The sequence below is a fragment of the Symphalangus syndactylus genome, chromosome 3 (genome assembly GCF_028878055.3).
Source record: "Symphalangus syndactylus isolate Jambi chromosome 3, NHGRI_mSymSyn1-v2.1_pri, whole genome shotgun sequence".
Taxonomy (NCBI): Eukaryota; Metazoa; Chordata; class Mammalia; order Primates; family Hylobatidae; genus Symphalangus; species Symphalangus syndactylus.
In genome coordinates this window covers 121019463-121038985 of record NC_072425.2, presented here as the reverse complement: position 1 = coordinate 121038985, position 19523 = coordinate 121019463, and the positions used below count along the sequence as shown (strand labels likewise).

At 38.9% G+C, this 19523-nt stretch overlaps 1 protein-coding gene across 4 annotated transcripts in view; it reads left to right on the top strand.

Annotated features, from left to right (window-relative positions):
* Positions 1–19523, top strand: part of PDGFD (platelet derived growth factor D) — a 255724-nt gene that overhangs the window by 153581 nt on the left and 82620 nt on the right. For 2 of the 4 annotated variants that reach the window (XR_008656728.2, XM_055272933.2), the window contains exons 2-3: positions 8582–8786; positions 12597–12777. Coding sequence is in view for 2 of the 4 variants with exons in the window: in XM_055272933.2 (XP_055128908.1) it covers positions 8582–8786; positions 12597–12777 (386 nt within the window). In the remaining 2 variants the exon portion in view is untranslated. The remainder of the gene's footprint in view (positions 1–8581; positions 8787–12596; positions 12778–19523) is intronic. The other 2 variants (XR_010119695.1, XM_055272934.2) reach the window with 1 other exon arrangement.

Below are 19523 nucleotides of genomic sequence, written 5' to 3'. Positions count from 1 at the left end.
TATGCCCAGACTGGCAATATACTGGGGTTACATTGATTAACAAGACATAGTCCTTTGCCTCAGGAGTTTAATTTTCTCCAATATGATTTTTTTCTTACTTTCCTTTGAAAACTTTAAAGAAATTATACAGCACCTTTGAGTATCTTCAGTTTTTATCTCTTATACCTAGATAGACTCAGAAAGAAGTCTTTACTTAGTTTTAAAGGGAGCAAAAGATAGAATACATTGTTTCTACATTAAAACATTTATTTTAATTCCTTCATAATGTTTTCAACACAAATTAATGTGCTGAGTGGATAATTATGTGCCTGGGACACTTTGCTAGTTGAAGAGAAATAGAGATTTTCCCAAACAATATGTGTTTGAACAACTTGTGTTACCATTTGTATTCTTATTTCAGATGATGGCATACAACTATATATAATATCTATTATATATGATACTAATATAATAGAATGTTACATATAGTTAGCAAAAGTGTTTGACCACTTACCCATTGAAGATTTGAGATTTGAGATTTTATTTTCCGAGCATTCTTTAATCTTCTCTATTACCCATAGTCCAACCACTGGCATTTCTGTCCCCTTAGAAGAAAACTATTGAGGTGTCATGTCATTTTAGACCTGAAAGGAATCTGCCACATTATTCAGCCCCCTAATGTATTAGGTTGGGAAACAGAAGCCAGAGGGATGACATGGTGTGAATAATGCTGCAGTTTGTAATAGGGGGAAGAGTTACTAGGACGTGAAAGAGATAGAGCTGACTTTAAGACTCAGCTCTTAAATATGTAAAGCTTCCATTCTTTGGGCTTGCAATGAATCACTTCTCTCTGTTGCTTTTGTTACCTGTTAAAGTAACAACAAAACAATTATTATAAAAAACAGAATGAAAGTATAATATTTGCTTCCTATTTTGTCAACTTATTTCTATGATGGACTTGCAAAATGGTTGTTTATAAACTATACTGCATCCCACACAAATTTAGGTTACTGTGGCTGTTTAGCAACAGAAGTGGGACTATATAGTTTACATACATTCTGGGCAAACATTATTGCTATGACATAGGATCATGAAACAGCACTTTTATTCATGGTATTTTGTTTAAAAAATCTTTTTGTAAGTTTGGAATTTCCTGATTCTTGATTGCTTTTGGCTTGTAGCTGAAAAGGGTTTGTCACTGTCAGTCATGCTATTGGTTCCTGGCTGTCTTATGGGGACAAGAGAAAAAGGGCATGTCTGTAGTGTTCCACTGAGTTTGTGTGAGATGGCACAGCCTGCAACTATATCATTGTTTGATCAAATATTTTAATTTTTACTTCAACAACTATTTTCCTTTTGCATCTTATGTTGTCATGTATAATATTATGATATGAGAAGAAAAACACATTACCATTATTCATAGTTTCATTTCTCCTTAAGCATTATTATATATGACGATGGATTATCACATACATTTATTGGGGACAGGGGTGACTTCTTCATGAATGGGGAAAGCTGGATAAGGGGTGAGACTGTCAAAGGCAGTCAAAGACACCTAGGTGTGTAGCCTCTTGCTCTAGTCATTGTATACTGGAAATGACATCCTAGAGGAGGTTCCAAGGTCAGAAATAGAAAAGTGAGCCTGAGACAGTGAAATGGGATACTTCCCTGATCCCCCACATAGGACTTGCAACAGGCATATGGCTCCTCTTGTTCAGCTGTCATGCACGCTCAAACCCCTTACAGGAAGGGGAGCACTCAGGTGAGATCCCTGGGGTTCACCCCCACAGCAACGTCCAGGAGTGGGTATCTGCAACTTCCAAAGCCCAAATGGGCATGTGATACAGTGTGCTCTTTTAGCCTTCCTGTCCACAGACAGCTTAAGTGTTAACCAGCTCCATGCCCTCTTGGTACCCAGGTCCTTGTCCAGCATCCAGGAAGAATCAGGTTCCATATAGACTTGAAGGATGAATCTGGGGGTTTTATTAAATGTTGGAGGTGGCTCTCACCAGGATGGTTAGGGAGCTGGATGGGGGATGGAGTGGGAATATGCTCTTCCCTGGGGTTTGGCTGTCCAGCAGCAGGTCTCCTCTCTAGCCGTCCCCAGCTGAACTCCTCTTGATATTCAGATGCTCCTTCTCTTCTCTCTGCCATGCCATTCGGCCATTCTTCTGCACTTCTGTTCATCTCCTCCTCATCTGCTTCTGGAGCCTGGGGTCTGGAGTTTTTATGGGTACAGGATAGGGTGGTGTGGCAGGCCCAAAGGCAACTTTTGAGAACAAAAACAGGAATGCCTGTTCCCATTTAGGGCTGTGGATTTCCAGGCTTGAGGGTGGGGCCTTTGCCGGGGAACTGCCCTCTTCTACCCAGTATTTCTCTGTCTCCTGTCCATATCAACAGGTTGTCAGTCAAGGACACAAAATGAAAAACCAGACTTGAGTTACAGAGTCAAAGCAAAGAGGTGGCAGGAAAGTCAGGAATAAGAAGCAAAATAGAAATCATGATATGGTCAGTGGTTCTCAAACCTTAGGGTGCATCAGAATCACCTTGGAGGCTTATTAATATGTATAGTGCTTGTCTCCATGCCCAGCATTTCTGCTTCTGTAGGTCTGGAGTAGGACCTGAGAATTTGTATTCCTAACAGTCTCCTAGGTGATGTCAATAATGATGCTCTGGGGACCACATGTAGCAAACCATTGGTCTAGATGGATTTCAGGGATAAGTAATAGTGACTACAGTGACTTTCATGAGCTCCTGAGATACTTGGTTGGGTGAGCTGAGTTTGCTGAACAATTGGGAATAAAATAGACAATTATATAACATTTTGGCTTTTTAAAAATTTTAATTGACTTTTTTTAAGTCAAATGTATAGCTCAGAGTTTATGAGGATATGAACCTCTTCCTGTATTAAAATGCAAAATAAAACTATGTTCTTGTTATATAAACATACATAAAAATTATTTCCTCTCTGTGAAAAGTGACTTTTTTCCTATTTTTGTAGTTTAACAGCTAATACAGTGCTCTGGTTAAGCATGTGTGCTCTGAAAGTAGTAGACTGCCTAAGGTCACATCTTGATTCCACCACAAGCTTGATGCCTGAGGTCACAAGTTTCTTAAATTTTCAGAACTTCCTTTGTAAAGTGGGGATAATACCAATGACATAGGGTTGTTGTGAGGATTAAATGAAGTAATGGCTTTAAACCACTTATTGGAGTACCTGGCAATAGTAATTGCTCCAGAAATGTTAGCTGTTATTGGAACACCAAAGTAAATGCCTTTGTTTAGGAATGTGACTTTGTATATAATACTTTGGTACTTATCTCAGGTTTAACCTGAGAGGTTGTTCTTTGTATCTATAATTCATTATAACTCTTCTGCTAAAAATAGCCCTGAGTTGGCATGAAGTTAAATTATATGTAAACAGTGTGACTTAGAAGTGGATTACAGATAGCAAAGAATCTAAAATTGCCTCAAGCAAATTTCAGACTAAAAAGGAAGAACACTTTCTATAGTACAGGAGTTAGAAGCATGTACTCTGGAACCAGATTGCCTGGTTTGTATTCTAACTCCGCCTTTCACTAGCTCTGTGACCTTGAGCAAGATACTAGACCTCTCTCTTCCCCAGAATCTTCATCTGTCAAATGGTGGTAATGAGTTGGGCACAGTGGCTCACGCCTGTAATCCCATCACTTTGGGAGGCCAAGGTGGGCAGATCACTTGAGGTCAGGTGTTCAAGACCAGCCTGGCCAATACGGTGAAACCCTGCCTCTATTAAAAGTACAAAAATTAGCTGGGCATGGTGGTACATGCCTATAATCCCAGCTACTTGGGAGGCTGAGGCAAGAGACTTGCTTGAACCCGGGAGGCGGAGATTGCAGTGTGCCGAGATCACACCACTGCACTCCAGCCTGGGTGACATAATGAGATACCATCTCAAAAAAAAAAAAAAAACGGTGGTAATAATACCGTCTCAAAAAAAAAAAAAATAATAATAATACCTATCTCAAAGTCATTATAAATATATATGGACATGCATACACACACAAGAGATCATCTATATAAAGTGATTAGACTCTACAAATGAAGTATGCAAATTGCTTAGAACAATGCCAGGCACAAAATAAGCATAATTAGCAGTGTTTGCTGTTGTTCAGATTTTGTTTGTTCAGGTGTATTTTTTGGCAGAATTTTTTAAGGAAAAATAAACCTGAAATATTGTTATTTTTCCCCTATAATTCAAAATACTGCAGCATAGATCTCTGACAAATTTGCAAAATTGAAAACGAATATAGTCATCCCTCAGTATTAATGAGGGATTGATTCCAGAACCCCTTCCCACTCCACATACCACAAGGATACCAAAACCCCTTATATAAAATGATGTACTGTTTGCATATAACCTATGCACATCCTCTTCTATAGTTTGAAATCACCTCTAGAAACAATATAAATGCTATGTAAACAGTTGTTATACTGTATTGTTTAGGGAATAATGCCAAGAAAAAAAGTCTGTATGTGTTCAGCACAGACACAAGCATCCTGTTTTTAATAAGTATTTTCGATTTGATGTTTATGAATCCATGAATGTGGAACCCATGGATATGGAGGGCTGACTATACTGTCTTAATCGAACTATATAAGAAGGAAAGCCCCTCTCCCCACCCCTTCTACAGGTTCATAAAAATGTAATTGGCATTCTTTTATAACTAGGGTTAATACCTTTAAGACGGTGTAGACTTTAATGATGTTTTAGAAAAAAAGAGTCTCCTTTTATACTTAGAAAATTTCTGAAAGTGTACTTTGAAGGGATATCATTGACTTTGTTATTACCAAGTTCTGTGGTCTTTTCTCCGTCTGTTGTCCCCTGGTCTCATTTTGCATGTGACTTTATTGACCACTCTGTCCTTGAAATTATCCCTTTTCTGGGCAGCCTGACTTACACACAGCTTCCTTCCCAGCCATTGCTCCAGGTGGTCACTCCTTCTGTCATCTGCCACTCCCACGGCATGTCTGCCAGCACCGAGCTTCACCTTCCCTTCTCAGGACACTTCTTCAGAGGGATCACTGATTCCCAAGGCCTCCTCTCCCCTTTCTAAGCTGAGGCCTTGTGTCTAATCTGTTCTCCCAGATAGCTCTGTAACCCCAAAGCCTGCTAAGTTTCCACTTGAATTACTCATCACCACTTCAAAACCAAACTTACATTCCTCTAAAAATGTTTCCCCTGGCAGCATCCTTGAGTATCAGTAATACCACACTGAGCCCAGGCTCTAGGCTTAGCATGCTGCTGCTACCTCTGACCAATACTTTTACATTCCTTTCTATTTTTCCCCCAAAGTGGCATCACTGCCATCTGCCCTTCTAGGATAGGACCTTGTTACCCTCACCTCTAGTTCCTAGGAGATCTTGATGCTGCAGGCATTTTCCTTCCAGTTTGTCTATTGTATCACCAACAGGCTAATCTTCCTCTTAACAAACTATTCACCCACACCAGGGCTGTTCTGTTTGTACCCATATCAAGGGGAGATGTTTCTATCTGGCTTTCAAATATTTCCATATTTCCTTTAAAGCTTCTAGCCCTTTTATGTCTCACTTAGGCCCATCTGGACTCTGTTCTGGGCAGGCCTCTTGCAAGGATCATATGAACACATTCTCCGCATTAGAGAACACATTCTCCACCTGGCCTTTGAGCAACCACAGCATTTACACTCAGCACTTAGTAATCCCTTTTGCCTGTTTACATTTGTGCAGTATGCATCAACTTTGTTTTCCAAGTGTACGAAGACAAGAACCATTCTTTAAACATTTTTAAATTATATACAAATCTAACATAGCATCTGAAACTGTAAAGAAAGAATATATAATACCCATGAAAGAGGCCAAAGAGAAAACGTGCTGCTCAGTTCCCTTATACAAATGAGGAATCTGAATACCTGAGATAGATATTTTAAAATTTAATAGTAATATATTTAGACTCATGGTTACCTTCTATTCATGGCAAATGATGGCTGCTTGCCATTTACATTATTGGCATAAAGTTTTATTTTAGATTAAATTTGATTTTGATTAAAATATTAATATAGAGAGAAACTAATAAATTAAATAATTAATAGCGCTAGAGGTACAAAAATGTGGCAAAAATTTTGAGGGTAATACTCAAGTGATAGAAATCTTGAAAATACTATAATACAATATGGTTAATCTGTGCTTAATGCATAGTTGTTGACTGACTAATAGCTCAAATCAGTCAACCTAGAAAGCAGTGTTCAGACCTGTGTTAGTCATTTTTCACACTGTTACAAAGAACTGCCTGAGACTGGGTAATTTATTAAGAACAGAGGTTTAATTGACTCACAGTTCCATATGGCATAGGAGCCCTTGGGAAACTTACAATCATAGCAGAGGGTGAAGGGGAAGCAAGGCACCTTTTACATGGCAGCAGGAGGCAGGAGTTGCAGGGGACCGCCACACTTTTAAGCCATCAGATTTCAGAGAACTCACTCATTATCACGAGAACAGCATGGGGGAACCACCCCGTGATCCAGTCATCTCCCACCAGGTCCCTCCCGTGACATGTGAGGATTACAATTAGAGATGAGATTTGGGTGGGGACACAGAGCCAAACCATATCAAGACCCATTGCCTAAAAGCCGCTTATGACAAAATGAGCAGACACCAGTTTTCACAGCTGATCTTTGCATAAGATCAAGGGAAGAGAAAAGACTCAACGAGCAGAAATGATTTTCATCTCCTAGGAAGTTGTCTGCTTGCTGTGCTTGTTGGAAGTGCTGCCATGACTGCAGGCCACTGCCTTCATCTGGAGGCAGGGAGTGGGGACATCCCTCAACTACCCGTTGCTTTTCCTATGACTCTCTCTCCCACACAAAGTCTAGCTGAACAAGCTGCAACACATTAACATTAAATGAGTCCAAAAAAAGTTTAAATTCCCATATGCAAAATCACTTGCAAAAGAGACTTTTGTACTTCACATGCCAATTCTTATCCTCTTTGTCTTATTTTTGGAAGCTCTAACAGCCACCCTCAGAAACCCTACCTTAGAGTGGTTTCTACCAGCAAGCATAGCTTCCCTGACAAGGCTCACTGAATTATAGTCCTCAAAGTAAACTCTCTGCAGGATAACATAAATAGACTGTGGCTGGGGGCCTGTTTATGGTGGGGCCTAAAAAGCCAAAATCCGAAATGCAATGAACTCTGAATATTGAGAGAGATGAAAAGGGGATCCACTGTATGATGCAATTCTGATGAAAACTACCCAGAGTAAAGCCAAATTTCACAGGTTAAAATTACAAGCACCACAATATGGTACTCACTTCAGACATCAGCTACAAGTTTGGGGGACCCCAGCTTACTTGCATTTCTGACCAGTTGGGTATAAATTTGAGAGTCCCTATAAACCCCCAGATTTGATATGTGCTAGAACAACTCACAGAACTCAGAAAAGCACTATACTTACAATTAAAGTCCTCCTATAAAGGATATAAATTAGGACCAGCGAAATAAAGAAGCACATAGGGTAAGGTCTGAGAGGGTCTCAAGCATGAAGCTTCTGTGTCCTCGGGACACATCAGCCTCCTGGTACATCAATGTGTATCCCCACCTGGGAAACTCACCCAAGTCTTGGTGTCTGCAGTTTTCACTGGAGTTTCATTATGCAGTCATGTTTGATGGAATCATTATCAACATGAGTGGACTCAATCTTCAATCCGTTTTTCATCCCCAGAGGTTGGGAGAGAGATCAGGTTGAATGTCGTAATGGCTCCAGGCCCTAACCCTTAATCACATGGTTGGTCTATCTGGCATGGCCATCCCCCATCCTGAAGCTATCTGTGGGCCCACAGTGAGTCACTTCATTAGCATAAATTCAGACATGGTCCCAGGGGCCATATCATGAATAACAAAAGTATTTCTATGACGTGAGAAATTCCAAGGGTTTGGAAGCTCTCTTCCAAGAACCCAGGACAAAAACCAGATAAATTATTTTTATCTGGCTAACAGCATAGAGAAAATACAGTCAGAATTGGACTTATTTTAAGTCATAGAAAGCCCAAGACACAAAATTATGATTTTTCGTGGTAGAAGGATGGATGAAATTATTTGCTGATTCTAATCCATACTACATGAACTGGAGTTCTGAGATTGTTGTTAGTCTTTGCTTGTCAAGAATGATATTAAGAGAGCGCCCAAAGTACAAAGTTAGACATCAAGGGTAGATTTGTGAAGAATTTAGGGAGGTGGGGGATACTAGAAGAAAGATGTTTGTTTAACCAGAAGGTTACCCATCAGAAAATGTCAATTGAATACAAAATAAAGGGTCATTAAACATCACCAGAGTCTTGTCTTTTGTTTTTCACTCATTCATTCACTCAGCAGTCTTTATTGAGTATCTCAGATGCTAGTCACTGGACATAGATTGCTACGCCATCAGTGTAAGAAAAAAAGTTTGTTTATTTGCATTTAGACTTAATGTTCTTAAGCAAAATAAAGAAGTGTTTTGAAATATGATGTGTTGTAAACTGTTCTCTTTTTTTTACTTTCCTATAATTGGAGCAACATACTAATTTCTACAAGTTGTGACTACTAACAGAGAGCAATCACCTCACAGACTTGTACCGAAGAGATGAGACCATCCAGGTGAAAGGAAACGGCTACGTGCAGAGTCCTAGATTCCCGAACAGCTACCCCAGGAACCTGCTCCTGACATGGCGGCTTCACTCTCAGGAGAATACACGGATACAGCTAGTGTTTGACAATCAGTTTGGATTAGAGGAAGCAGAAAATGATATCTGTAGGTAAGTCGGGAAAAAAATTTTTAGGGTACTATTTCAAAGTGAAAAAAGAAAAAGATGAATTTAAAGTATCTCATCAAACATTCCTTTTGAGCCTTTTTAAATGGACCCAACATGTGTCACTTCTTTTTCAAAAAGCCTTTATGTCAACCCTAACAGACAAGATAGCATAGACTGCTGAGGCTGAGGGCCGAATAACCTGGCAGGACTCACAGAAACTCACTTGTGCAACTGTCGGGACTGTGTGACCTCCAAAGAAGGGTGAAATATGGAGGTCCTCTCCTCTTCCAGGCACAGAGCAGCATTTATGCACAGGTATCCAGCATCCTAGGTTATGGGCAGCTGCATCATGTGACTCTGGTCAAAGCCTGCCATGGGCTTACGGAGCATAAACCCCTGCCCGGCTCTGGCTGACCCAGGCCCTCCTACCCATAATGAATTATGCCAGCACTGGGAGATGATGATTGGGGCCCTATCAGGGCCTGACCCCGAATTCATAGTGTTAAGGCCTCAGATACGGGTGGGAAGGAAGAGAAAGCCCACCCCAGATTCCTTGTGCTCCTCAGAAGGGTCTGTTTCTTGCAGTTTCTGGGTCACAAGTAGAAGATGAAAGCTATGTCTGATAATCTTCTCCCTTCTTAGCATACTTATCGAAGAAAGCCTGGACTGTTGTTCTTTGAATGTCCGCTCACAGCATTTTACTCACTTAATTAGCATGTATAAGACTTGAGGAAGATTTTTTTTTCTTTTTTGTACTTTACTGCACACACTTGTTCTGCATTGCCAATGAACTACTGAACTGCTAAATCCTTTCAGCAGGTTTATTTTCCTTTGAGTAATAAAAAGAGGTGCCTCAAATTTGGTTGTCCTCTGTTACATGTTTATTATGCTGACAGCTTTTATTATGTTGCTATTTTGCTGAGAATAACAGCACTGACTATTACTTTCTAGGACCATAGAGGGTAATGTATGCCAGAAAGCAGAGATGAATACATTAAGGAAGAGCCAATTAATATTTACAAAGAGAATAAACTAATGCTGATCTTGCGTCTTTTCAGCCTTGAAAAAAAAAGAACTAATATTCTGTGCCTAAAAAATCATGGGAAAAAAAATGCTATTAAAAGATTATTAAAGGTGATGACATGGAGGGTACCATGATCTGTTTCTGCCCATAGAACACTTCCAATACCAAATCTGTGAGGTGAGGGTTTTTTCCCACAGCAGTTAATTCTCCAACACCAGCTTGTATTGTCCTATTCTATTCAATTCAGACACTACCTGGAATCAGTGTCAGATCTCACAGTTAAGGCTCAGTCCCACGAGACTGCCTCCATGTTCTATGTCAGTTGCAGCTTCCAAGCCTCTCCTACTTCTGATCAACCAGCTATAAATAGGGGGTCCAAAACCCTCTTCTTGGGTTGAATAATTTGCTAGAACAGCTCACAAAACTCAAGGAAACAGTTTCCTTGCTATTACCAGTTTATTATAGAGGATGCAACTCAGGAACAGCCAAATGAAAGAGATACATAGGCAAGATGTATGGAAAGAGTGCTTTCTCTGGGTTTGCAACCTTCCAAACACCTGGATGTATTCACCAGCCTAGAAGGGTATTGATGGAAGTCTCATTGTGAAGGCATGATTAATTAAATCATTGGTGATTGAACTCCATCTCCAGGCCCTCTCCCTCCCCAGAGGTCTAGGGGTGGATCCAAAAGTTACAACTCTCTAATCATGTCTTGTTCTTTCTGGTGAGGAGCCTCCATTCTGAAGCTATCTAGGGGCCTTCCAACAGATACTTCCAAAAGGCAATGAATTTATTCATTAGGATAAATTCTGGTATGGTTGGAATGGGGCTTGTTATGGATAACAAAAGATGCTCCTCTAAGCCTAGCACTCAGAAATTCCAAGAGTTTTAGGAGCCTGTGCCAGGAACAAAGACCAAATATATATATTTCTTATTATCACAATATCACAGAAGGGAAGCCAGGTCTCCACTACTGAGCTGGAGTTTTGATCCTAGCAGTGAGCCCTTTTGACGTCCTGGCCTTGAAAATAAGGGAGGAAGAGTCAGGATGGTTTCCTTTCTGAACCATTAATCAAATCTAGTTGCTCCTCAAAATTTATGGAAGGAAGTAGAAAGATAGCAGGTAGAAAAGAGGAGAGAAAGACGGGAAAGAAACATACCAGAGATTTGTCTCAGAACCCTCCCTAAGATAAAACAGCCCTCTCTTGACTTCAGGTTCAGAGTTAAAGTTACACTGATGTGTTCTTTAAACAAAAGTGACCTGTGGTGTTGTTAAAAGTTTCAATTATAGTCATGCTTTGTGCAAATATGATTTACACATATTGTACACAAAATGAAATGGAATTGATTTCCTAACATCTGTTCCAAAGCCTCCTTGATGTTTACATTGTAATATTTTATTGCTTGCATAATGATACTTTGTTAGTGCTTTTTACTTTCCAAGCACCAAATAAACATTAAGTAATTAATTTACACAGCACTCAAGAGACATGGAGCTGGTAAAATTATATAAGCCTTCTTATTTTATCCATAAGGAAACTGAGGCAACGGACATTAGGGCCTTATAAATCACTGTTTGAGAAATTTAGTCACAATATCATTATTTTTTAGTTTCTTTTTAGATTACCTTGCCCAATCCAGTAGAGCTCTGAGGTGTATGAGTAAGACCAGGAAGGTCGTATTGGTTTCTCTATGTATTCAGAAATAATGTTTCTTATGATGATTCCTTCTGATGATTATGACAGAAAACTATAATATGGATGTGAAACTTCTGCCACTGTTCACCCTGAATGCCCATCATTTGCCTGTGACCTCAGCATCTGAAGTCATTGTGGAAAAGTAGATTGTAGGAGTGAGATACTGATGACCAAAACTGAAAGAAATAGTTCAGTTTATCAAGTAGAATGTTCCAACATCTTAGGGGGCTGAAAATAGAATAAGTGCTCCCTAGAAGATGTAAACTATGTTACTGAGAATCTCCTACTATGTGATAGAATGATGGAGCACTCTGGAGGTGCTTTGAAGACCAAATGCCCACAAGGATAACTAAAGAGGCCTTTGCTGTCTTCTTCAATCCCAGGATTCTAGTTTCTCCGACCAATGCCAGAGGTGAACTTATGGTCTTAAGCTCATTCACACTCTGGTTTAACCAGCCCAGACTTTTCCAATATTGGTTAGCACACATCTCTCCTTAAAGTTACACGCTTTCCTTTATGACAAGTTTCATATTTTAGGACGTGATCATTCCAAAAGATCTTTTCCAAAAAGAGAATATAGCAAGTCATGTGTGTATTCATTTATTTTCTGTAATGGCATTACTGATTTTATAAGCTATATAGATATGGATCATTTACTTTCTCAAGAAAGCACCGAATGCGATAAATTAATTCAGAGTGGGTATTTGTTTTAAAAACTTTATATAGTTAATATTTGGGCCTATAACTAGAGTTACATCTCCTAAAATATGCCAACAATTACAGATATTAGTTTTTCCAAGAAAACTTTCTAAAACCAGATGCTCAGAAAGTGACCCATTTTGATTATTGAAGATTTAGGAATAGTCACGACTAAATGTATGTAAAGGTTTTCTCAGAATAGATTACTGAAGCTTGAATTTGCAAACCTAATCCAAAAACCAGTTTTCCTTTTAACATTTCTGCACATTATAATTTTCATTTCAGATTGTGGTCAGGACAAATCACATATGCTAGTTTTAATTTCTCAGTGAAAGTATGAATTTCAAAATCTACTCTAATCAAAACATGTTCATTATGTCCGATTGATTCCAGGTATGATTTTGTGGAAGTTGAAGATATATCCGAAACCAGTACCATTATTAGAGGACGATGGTGTGGACACAAGGAAGTTCCTCCAAGGATAAAATCAAGAACAAACCAAATTAAAATCACATTCAAGTCCGATGACTACTTTGTGGCTAAACCCGGATTCAAGATTTATTATTCTTTGCTGGTGAGTACTTAACCACTTTGTGATTAAAAGCAGACACTGGTTTCATGAAGTGTAGAGATCAATTTTCTATGATCAAATTCAGTGAAGGTGAGTGAACTTTATTAGTTTCTTATAACATGGTTTGTTCCTACCTTATGGTCAAAATGTTAAAATCCTTCTTAGTAAGAAATACCATTTTGGATCTGTTAAGTCCACCTTTGTGCCATGCATTTTGAAAGAGAGCATAGTAAATAGAAAAAGGGAAATCTTTAAGGTAAAGCAGATACTAAATTGCCTTTTGATTCAACTGAGGCAAGGTAAACATACAGCCAAATAGAAGATATGTGAGAGTTAAACAGGTTTTCAGAATTAAAGCTAAAGAAAATAATTTCCTCTTTTGGTTTGAAAATTTATGTATAAATTCTATCACAGAAAAAAGTCCTGATGATTATAATTTCAATTATGACCCAGATTTGGGAAGGGTCTGTGTTATAATCATAGAGCCTCAGGGCTCATAAGCATCTGCAAAATCAAAAGGTCCAATAGAGGACCCAAGAGTATGAATCCTGTTTGCTACACTCATGCTTATTTGTAGTCTTTTCTCTACTTAAACACCTCAGCAGCCATTCTCAACTGTAAATGGTTCTGACTGATAGAAAATGTTCAACCTTATAATGAGCCAAAATCTACATTGTAGTTAATTTTAGTCGTTGGGTCACACACAGTCATGGGTCACACACAATCTTATTTACTCATTCATACATTAATAAAACAATCGTAAGTTCCTGTTCTTTGTCAGGCACTCTGGTAGATGCAGTAGATACAAAGGTAAGCAGGACAGGCAGGGTCCTTGAACCATCTGGAGCTTAAAGTCGGGTAGAGATGCCAAAAACTAAAAAGCAGCAACAGGCCAGGTGTAGTGGCTCATGCCTGTAATCCCTACACTTTGGGAAGCTGAGGTGGGAGGATCTTTTGAAGCCAGGAGTTCGAGACCAGCCTGGGCAACAAAGCAAGACCCTATCTCTACAAAAATTTTAAAAATTTGCTTGGTTTAGTGGTGCGTGCTTACAGTCCCAGTTACTGGGGAGGCTGAGGCAGGAGAATTGTTGAGCCCAGGAGTTTGAAGCTACAGTGAACCATGACTACACCACTGCAATCTAGCCTGGGTAACAAAGCAAGACCCTGTCTCAAAAAAAAAAAAACAAAAACAAAAACAGCAACAACTGAGAATGATGCATAACAAGACACAATAACTGAGTGCTGTACGTTAGGTCCACAGAGACATTTGGATAATTTTGTCTATACATTAACATACATATCCCAGAATCCTTCAGTTGTTTGTAGCATATTGCCTTTTGGGATCAATTTTCACTTTCTTTAGGTTTGTCTCTGTCCCTTTTCCAAGTGTGAATGCCAAAATAGAACACAGTACTATAAATGGCATCAACTTATTTTATTTTTTATCTTAAGAATTAAAGTTTTAGAAAAGAAAAAAAACTTGCTTTTTAAAAAATCTAATCCATTTTCTTTGCATTATGGTGAATTATTAAACACTAAGTGAATTTTACATCAGAACACTGAAAAGGAAAAAATAACATGCAGTAACACTGGTTCCAGTTTTAATTTGAAAATAATACATCAAGCATGATTTACGTTATTGCAAACTCATGCAGTTCTGCTAAGCATTAAAATTGAAGTGTGAACCTTTGGTTTCTACATTTATTTGCCTTTTAATGTGTTCAGTGATGCATCTGTTCTCAATTGTTCATGGACGGAACAGGCTTGGCATGTTAGAATGGTGATGGATAGGCTTAGAGAAGAATTATTTTTTGCCTTAAAATACCAGGCACTATCAGCGCTAATGTTTTGTTATGAGTAAGTTGAATGTTCCATAAGTCAGTTAGAAACATCATAACTACAACAGAATGTCTTTAAGGCAAAACAACCACTTTTGTAGAAAAGTAGGAATATAGGTTTAAGGGAGAATGGATACTTTTGTTTGATGTGTTTTGGGTTATGGTGCAGTCTCATAACTCATTTCTTGGTCAATTTTAAGTGGAATATTGGGCTGCCTCTATAGTTTGGATGTAAACTGTTTGACATCACTCTCCTAGCTTATTTACCTCCACCAGTATATTCAATTTTGTGTTTTTTTCTTTTTTGAAATGATGATATTACAACATTCCTGTGTATTTTTCTACTGGTCTGTTGGTCTGTGTCCATTGAGAATAGCTACAGACTCTTCTGCCTCCTAATAGGCTTCTGGCCTTAAATATGGTCCACTAAAGCCAAAGTATTTTGACAGACAAATTTTAAGAGATAGAATGAGCCTAACCTCCAAGTATGTAGAGACTCTAGATCATGTGGTTTTTTGACAAAACTCTTCTGTTTGATTCTTGGCGCAGCAGGGATAGATCACATATGGTTTGACCACTGTACTGGGAAGATCACTTTATTCATGTTTAAATTTTACTTGGAGAGGCTTTAAAGCAGGGTTTATAAACTTAAGAGACCAGGCTTGAAATTGGAAGTAGGCCAGGTGTAAATTAACAGGGAGATGGTGGGATTAAAAATGGCAATCCCTCTTCAAGTGTGTTTAAATAATAAATTTTAGAATGCTAAACACATTTAGGAGCTAGAGTCAGCTGTTTTGCAACCCCTAATTTAAGGAATACTAGGTACAAGAAAAATATGAGCCTTAGGATTAGTTCGTGGCCGGGTGTGGTGGCTGAGGCCTATAATCCCAGCATTTTGGGGGGCCAAGGCAGGAGGATCCCTTGAGCCCAGAAGTTTAAGTCCAGCCGGGGCAACATAGTGGGACCCTGTCTCTACAAAACGTGAAAAAAAAAAAAAAACAGGCATGATGACACATGCCTATAATCTCACCTACTCCAGAGGCTGAAGCTGGAGGATTGTGTGAACCCAGAAGGTCAAGGCTGCAGTGAGTGGTGATGCCACCACTGCACTCCTGCCTGTGTGAGAGTGAGACCCTGTCTAAGAAAAAAAAAAGAAAAAACAGCACACGAGGAGTCAAGGTGCTCTTGGAAAATGAAGAGTAGCTGTTAGGATAGGTCATAGGTCAAGATCACCTCCCTTCTCATCTCTACCTCTCTGCCTGCATACCTCCCATGGAACATCTCTGCTCTTCCTGCCTCAGTGACTCTCCAGGTGTACCTGGACATTTCCTGAAGCTGCAAGTAGTAGGTATCCAGGACTGCAAGAGCCTATTACACTGGAATCACATCTACATGGTTCATGCTCATAATGTTTTTGGAAAAGTACAATGTACATTTTTAGTCAGCTTTTTACTCTAGCAAACTGTGGAGACTAATGGATAACATCAAGATAACTTATTTTTGGTTGGGAATGATGCTTATATCACAGTTTTGTTTGATGTGTGGAATTCAACCTTCCACCTTCTTTCAGCACCTATCACAGTGCCCTCCCAGGGCATGGCAGCATAGCCATATGGGACCAGTGCCTTACCGTAAAGCATACCTTAGATTGAAGGCAGGATTCAACCATTAGGAATAGTGCAATATTGAACAGCTTTCTTATCCTTTGCTTTTACATCTTTTAAATGGGGGTAATAATTGGAATTGGTATAAAATTTTAAAATGATAATTACTTAGCACAATGCCTAGGATGTATTAAGTGCTCAATAAATGATGACAATAATTCTACCTTTTACCATCACAAATTATATATATATATATCTGTCTCCTCCAGATACATGCTTATCTGCTTGTTGAGGTTAGGATGTGTATCTCATTCCTATGCATAATTCTATGCAGTGCCTTATACATGGCTAGACTATGTATTTGTTGAAATGACCCTTTCTTGAGAAAATATGATTCATAAAAGTTGCCTGATTTCATTTTCTTGCTCTCCTGTTCAGCCTTCTTTTCTGATTCTACCCCATTAAAGATAACAGATACCTTCAGAAAGCATAATTGAGCAGAATGGATAATGTTGTCAAATATTTGGTAGCAAGATGTGATTATCTAAATAAATTAGGATTTCCTGCCACAAATCTACTTTGTTGGAGAACAAATGAATGGTTGGATGGTTACGAATCTTTCTGAGAAGACTACTAAGTAGATTATTGGAAAGGTGTCCAATTACAAGGCTCCCAGTAGATGGTATACAGAGAACTGAACAAACAAGGGTATGAATTTCAGCTCTGCTGCATACTGACTAATGGCTCAGTTTCCTCATCTGTAAAATGGTGATAATACTGCATGACATTAGGTTGTTTTGAAGATTAAATTAGATAACTTTTATAAACCACTTTGCCTGGAACTTATTAATTACTCAACTGTCTGCGGCTATTATTGTTATTATTATCACTGGCCTTATTATTAATATATCAGGTAACAGACAATCCTGTATAAATAGCCCACTTGCATGTGTGTCTGTGTTAATGTAAGGTACATTTTTTAAAATTCAAAAATAAAAAGTCAAGTCATTTGAAAGCTTGGAAAGCTACTCAAAAACTTTCTTGTTTTATTAATAAAATCTATTTTATACATTGAAAATTGCTAATACCCATTATAACACTTTCTAAAATAAAAAACTTATTTTGTCATATCAGTTGCTTAGCTGTGTATAACTCTGTAGTTAATTAAAGTGATGCCACTTTTCCATTGGGAATAAAACTCAAATGAAGAATGGTTTTATGTAAAAATGATTATTTAAAATAGGAAAAGAAGAAAAGGAAGAAAATGGAGAAGAGGAGGAGGAGAAAGAAGAGAGGAGGAGAACAGCCCAGGGGTTGAAAAAGATATGATTATCAATTATAATAACTTTTGCAGACTCTAATTATGCTCACCTAAAATTTACCAGTTGATGAAACAAAAGCAATATTATCAACAGCAAAATAAAGGTGAGCAATTCATCCTCATCCTCCAAAGCTGATTTTTTTTTTTTTTTTTTTTGAGGTGGAGTCTCGCTCTGTCGCCCAGGCTGGAGTGAAGTGGCACAATCTCTGCTCACTGCAAGCTCCGCCTCCCGGGTTCATGCCATTCTCCTGCCTCAGCCTCCCAAGTAGCTGGGACTACAGGCCCCCACCACCACACCCGGCTAATTTTTTGTACTTTTAGTAGAGACGGGGTTTCACTGTGTTAGCCAGGATGGTCTCGATCTCCTGACCTCTTGATCCGTCTGCCTCAGCCTCCTAAAGTGCTGGGATTACAGGCATGAGCCACCACACCCAGCCTTAAGCTGAATTCTTAAACAAAGCTAGAGAGTAAAGGAACTCAGTCACTTTACAAAGTGTGGAAATGTCACCTTTATTTGCATATCCAGATAAAATCATTTACCATTCTGAACACCCATGGTATTTTAGGCACTTCAGCCAGGACTATATATATATATAGCCAAGGACTGTCAGAGTGAGGGCAGTAATCCCTACAGCAGATTCTGTTTACCTCAGTTTCTTTCCCTCAAATATATCCCACTGGAGATTTTGGAGCTGCAAGAGCTGCAATATAGTTTCGTAAATGCCTACTGTAAGCCAGACAAGGCATGTCCAGTGCCCTGGAGATACAGCAGTGAGGAAGACAGGCAGAACCTCTGCTGTCAGGAACACTCATAGCAGTGGGAGGAAACAGATCATAAGCATATAAGCAGCGAAGTACATGTATACATAGAAACATAGACATTCAAACCTCAATAAAGGCAGATAAAAGAAAACAGTGTGTTGGAGAGTGACTAGCATGGAGCTCATTCCAGCTAGGGAGTGAAGGATGATCTGTGGATGTAAAATTTCAATGGAGACCTGAAATATTAGGGGGCAATGATGCAAAGCTATGGAAGAAGAGTGCACTAAGCAAAAGGACAGCAATTGCTAAGACCCTAAAACAGAAAAGAGAAGGCACCTTTCCCTTGGTAGTGATGATTTTCTTGGTGCCTTAGCATTCAGGCTGCTGAAAGGGAGCAAAGACAAGAGAAGGAAGCGACCCAGTAGGTCACTCCTCTCTCAGTCAAAGGTGAGGAAGGTTTCTTATCTTTATCTCAGACCATCCTATTGTGGATATCTCTCAAGTCTTTCAGCACTTAGATGGGATAAGGTAGCTAAAACCAGAGAGTTAGCTAAGGTGAGATGCTACAAAAGTATCAATAAGACACTAAACAAAGATAATCCAAAGGGTTAGATACTATTATTAATCTTTTTATTATTGTTATTCTATAGTATATTTATCATTATTATTATCATCATCAGGACTGTCCTACCAAATTATAATTTCTACAGGGGAAGGAACCTTGTATGTTTTGTTTATCATAGTGCATGGCACATAAAAAGTGCTCAATAAAAAGTCTGTTCAAAAATGCATTGAAACACATGCATGACTAGAAAGAGCCAAACAGTATTATAATGGGACTTCATTTCACCTCACTTTCTGTGTCCTCCCATTCCTTCTTACCTACCTGTTCCTCTTCTGCTCCCCAACCCCTGAAGAGCCCAATTTTCCCTTTATTCCACTCACCTGTTACCATTTGCTTATAGACCCAGCCATATCCTTTGTCAAATTTTCCTTTGCTTCAGGATTATATTAAATTTTATTCTTCACTGTCCCATGAACTCTATTAAAGTTCTCATTATGTACTGCATTTAGGATCTGTCTGTGTGGACAGAAAGCAAGCCAGGGATGTGGTCAGGGTCAGACAGGAGGATAGCAGAGCAAGAGGGACAAATATATGTACCAGAACCCCTGGGTGAATGCTGTTGTCCTGGGCTGGAAAGCCTAGGCCACAGAGAAAATGAA